The sequence below is a fragment of the Nicotiana attenuata genome, unplaced genomic scaffold (genome assembly GCF_001879085.1).
Source record: "Nicotiana attenuata strain UT unplaced genomic scaffold, NIATTr2, whole genome shotgun sequence".
NCBI classification, from domain to species: domain Eukaryota; kingdom Viridiplantae; phylum Streptophyta; class Magnoliopsida; order Solanales; family Solanaceae; genus Nicotiana; species Nicotiana attenuata.
This window is the reverse complement of record NW_017671159.1, coordinates 117,206-121,667: the sequence shown is the minus strand read 5'-3', so window position 1 is coordinate 121,667 and position 4,462 is coordinate 117,206. Positions and strand designations below refer to the sequence as shown.

The 4,462-nt window shown below is 33.0% G+C and overlaps 1 protein-coding gene across 1 annotated transcript; it reads left to right on the top strand.

Annotated features, from left to right (window-relative positions):
- The first annotated feature begins 581 nt into the window (after window positions 1-581).
- On the top strand, window positions 582-3,692 carry LOC109206332. Its single transcript, XM_019369152.1, has 4 exons — window positions 582-1,138; window positions 1,541-2,091; window positions 2,182-2,792; window positions 3,336-3,692. The coding sequence occupies exons 1-4, from the start codon at window positions 582-584 to the stop codon at window positions 3,690-3,692; spliced, it is 2,076 nt and encodes a 691-aa protein (XP_019224697.1).
- The last annotated feature ends 770 nt before the right edge of the window (window positions 3,693-4,462 follow it).

Below are 4,462 nucleotides of genomic sequence, written 5' to 3'. Positions count from 1 at the left end.
GATGGCTAAATTTTGCAAATTTATATGTAATGCAGGTAAAACTTTAACGGCGGCCCCAAAAGTGACAATGCCCCGTCTAATGTATACATGGAAAAGTAAAGAGAATTTTTCATAAAGCACCATCTTTTAGCCCTAATTAGTCATTTATAGATACCCTTTGCTATATTACTTGTTATAGATACCTTTTATGTTTTTATACAATGTATTTCATGTATTTAAACAGTTGTATTCATTAATACAACCAAAAAAATAGGCGTAAAAACGGGAACTCCAGCTAAGGGTATCTGTATTTATCTGTATTCAAGCTGAATACAGATAAAATTCAGTAACGTTTTTGCGCAAATTCTGGGAAGTTAAACTTGTTAAAAACGGAAGGAAATAAATTCACATGATAGTCTCCTAATTTAACTCAAAGAAATAATACGAGTACACAATAATCTGCTCAAAGAATGCAGAATAATCTTCTCCCTTTTTTCGTGAAAAGAAGCAAAAAAACAGAGCATCCAAATTCTTCAATTCTCTTCTCCTTTTTTCGATTGATACAAATTATATACAAAATAAGTTATAGTTGCTTTATACATATGGCAAGTTTAACAGTTTTGTTGCGTCATTCTGGCAAGTGGAACGATGAGGGCAATTATATCGATTTTGCAATTGAGGGAATACTGATTAAGGAGTATGCCTCCTTTAATGATCTAGTTGCTTCAATTTCTAATCAACTGGGTATAGATTTGAGCTCAAAGACCATTAAAATACAATACAAAGTAGAAGGAAATTGCACGCCAATGGAAATACACAATGATATGGGTTACAGAGTGTATGTAGAATTGAAAAAAGAGAACAGAGAATTTGGGATGTATCCTTTGTGCGTAACTACTGTCGAAAAAGAGCTTATAGATGGAGAAGTTCAAAGGTACGATTCCGATACTGATAATACACTGGCTATAGAATTTGTCAATTCAGGAGAAGCGATTGGAGTGTTCGAACTCCACAAGGATTTGATAATTTCAAAAACCAATCAAAAGGAGGTTATGGCTGGACAAGTTTATAAGGATAAGGCTACATTGAAAGAGGTGATGGAGAATTATGCTATAGCTCAAAGGTTTCAATTCTGGGTTGATCGGTCTAATGCTGTCAGGTTTGCTTTTTGTTTAAATTTGTTGTATTTATGTGTATTTGTGTGTTTCCTCCTGATGAACACATATGAAAACATATATTTGTTTAGGGTGCTTAAATACAAGTATTCAAATGTATTTTAATGGTGTACAAACACAACAGCGGCTCTAATTATTTTCTTATTTTATCTACTCTGGTATTAAGTGTTTGCATATTCATACAAGTGTATTCAGTTGTATTCATTGTGTTTGAACGCATGTAACTATATTGGAATTCAGTAGTATACAAAATTATATATACACTTGTGAATTTGTTAACATGTATTCAGGATGTATATATGTCAGATTCTATTTGTCTGATGTATGAGCTGTATTTGTTGTAAACAAGTATGCTAATCAAATGTTAAATGATTAATGCTTTGCAGCTATGCATTATTATGTATTTCAGAAGATTGTGAATGGAGGTTTAAGGCTTCAAGCATTAACAAATCAGAACTATTCAAGGTGAGAGAATTCAATGATAACCATACATGTCCGCTGAAGGATAAGGTGTACGAGCAGCGGCAGGCTAGTAGCAGCCTTATAGGTGGTATTATAAGGCCAAAACTTACAAACCATAAGAGGAAATACACTCCGAGGGACATTATTGATGATGTGAAATCAGATTTAGGTGTAGATGTTAGCTATATGTTGGCGTGGAGGGATAAAGAAAAGGCAATAAATTTTCTTAGAGGTGAACCGGCTGATTCATACAAAAAATTACCAGGATACTTATATACAATGGATATGACATATCCAGGTTCCCACATCAGAATGGTAAAGTCGCCAAAGAATGAATTCATGTACGTGTATATATCATTGTATGCCTTTATAAGGGGGTTTGATTATTGTAGACCAATTGTTGTTGTGGATGGAAGTCACCTAAAATCTTACTACACCGGGACATTCGTTTCGGCAAGCACGTTGGATGGTGCAGGTGAGTATCTGAATAATAATACAATCTGTTAATATTTTAAATATTGAAATACATGTGTTAAGAAATAATTATATTCAATTGTATTTACAGGTCATATGTTTCCACTAGCATATGGTGTTATTGATTCAGAGAACGATGCTGCTTGGACATGGTTCTTTGAGCAATTCAAGATAGCATACGGTGTAAGGGAAAACATGTGCATAGTTTCAGATAGAAATGAGAGTATCATTAAATCTGTATCGAGAGTGAATCCGGATGTACCGCATTTTGCTTGTATATGGCATCTATGGAATAACGTATATAAGAAATTCAAAAAGAGCCATGCCAAGTTGAGCGAGATATACTTCTCGATGGCAAAAGCATACACAGAAGCTGAATTTGACAGTCTAATGGAGAAGGTGGAGAAGGTAGATATTAGGGTGAAAGAATACTTAGAGTTAGATGGTTACGAAAAGTGGGCTAGGTTGTATGCACATGTTAACAGGGGATGGACAATGACGTCAAATATTGCTGAGTCAATTAATGTCGCACTAGTTTTAGCAAGAGAATTGCCAATATACGACTTCCTCGAAGAAGTTAGGAAGATGTTTGGACGTTGGAATTGTAGTAACTGCAAAGAAGCTACACAGACATACAAGACGCTTGGGAAAAAATACCAGGAGATGCTGGAGTTGAATGAGAGAATGTGTACACGTATGACTGTAAGTTAAATTTTACTGTCATTACTGTATATATTTTTAGTTAATTTCTGAATTACTGGCATGAATACAACTGAATACAATCATTTTTAAGTAGAACTACCATTAATATATATGAATGCAACTACATTCAAGCACATAACATGCATATTTTTCCATAGATCTGATATGAATACAACTGAATATAACTAAGTTACATGCTGAAAAAACAATTGGAATACATCAGAATGCAACTAGCTATATGATATTAATTTTTATATGTATTGTGAATACGTATGATTATAATGCTTTTGTTAGCATACTGTTGCCTAAACTACAGGAGACTTTTGATAAGTTCTGCACTTCTCGCAGATGACATTTTGCTAGTCTAAATATATGATGTATTCATATATATGCAAATGTTCTATTATATGTAACTTATTAATTCAACATTATACATTTGGTAATTCAGGTAAATGTGTTCAAAACTTATATTTCTATTTTTAAATGTAGGTGGTACCATCAAATGAATACTTACATACGGTTAACGATGGTGGGAGGAATTAGACAGTCTGCCTATTAGAGAGAAAATGTGTTTGTGGGAGGTTCCAAATTGATGAATTGCCATGCCCACATGCTTGGGCTGTATTGAAGAGCAAGTTTCTAATGCCAGAAGAATATTGCTCTAACTATTACAAATCAAGTACAATTGTAATGACATACGATGTGCCAGTGTACCCGCTACCGGACAAAAATGACTGGAATATGCCAGAACATGTAGCAGAGGAGGTTGTACTACCACCCAAATGGAAAAGACCTCCTGGAAGGCCAAAGAAGAAGCGCGATAAAACTTTAAGTGAACTGCTGCAGCCGAAAAACCAACATTCATGTAGCATATGTGGGCAGGGAGGACATAACGTGTAGAAATGCTCCACGTAATAAATAGTTGTATTCTGACATGTATTGGTGGTTAACGATTTGTCAATACATATGATGACATTAGAAGCTATAATAAATTCTCTTTGTCAAGTAATATATATTGAAATGACTTTCGTTAATATTTCTGGAATACAATTTGTTGAAGAATTTGTATACAGATAAATATATATGAAGTATATAGTAAATTTAATACACCAAAATACAACTGAATACATCTGAATAATACATTTAAATACAACTAGCTAATACTGAATAATACACTTAAATACAATTGAGAACATCTGAATACATATGACTACGTACAACCTGTTGTATACGTCTGAAGTTGTGTTCTGTAATATGTATTATATGAACTTGAAAGATATATCTGAATGGATGCAGCTGAATACAATTGAATACAACTGAAGATAAGCAGGAATACTTATGAATAAACCAGTGAAACTGTCATTGAAAAGTTGCAATTGTCATACACGAACAAAAATGTATAAGTGATAAGTTTTTAAAACTAAATAGCATCTACACCCAAAACTATTCAAAACATTATCCTGAATAATATATATGAAGCATATAGTAAATTTAATACACCAAAATATAACTGAATACACTTAAATAATACATTTAAATACAACTAGCTAATATTGAATAATACACTTAAATACAATTGAGTACACCTGAATACATATGACTACGTACAACCTGCTTAATACATCTGAAGTTGTGTTCTGTAATATGTATTATATGAACTTGAAAGATAT

Excerpts from the sequence above, each read along its gene's own strand:
- LOC109206332 (XM_019369152.1), top strand. The coding sequence starts at position 582 with ATGGCAAGTTTAACAGTTTTGTTGCGTCATTCTGGCAAGTGGAACGAT. Across the intron at positions 1,139-1,540 it reads GATCGGTCTAATGCTGTCAG|CTATGCATTATTATGTATTT; the intron begins GTTTGCTTTTTG and ends AATGCTTTGCAG. Across the intron at positions 2,793-3,335 it reads GAATGTGTACACGTATGACT|ACAGTCTGCCTATTAGAGAG; the intron begins GTAAGTTAAATT and ends GGGAGGAATTAG.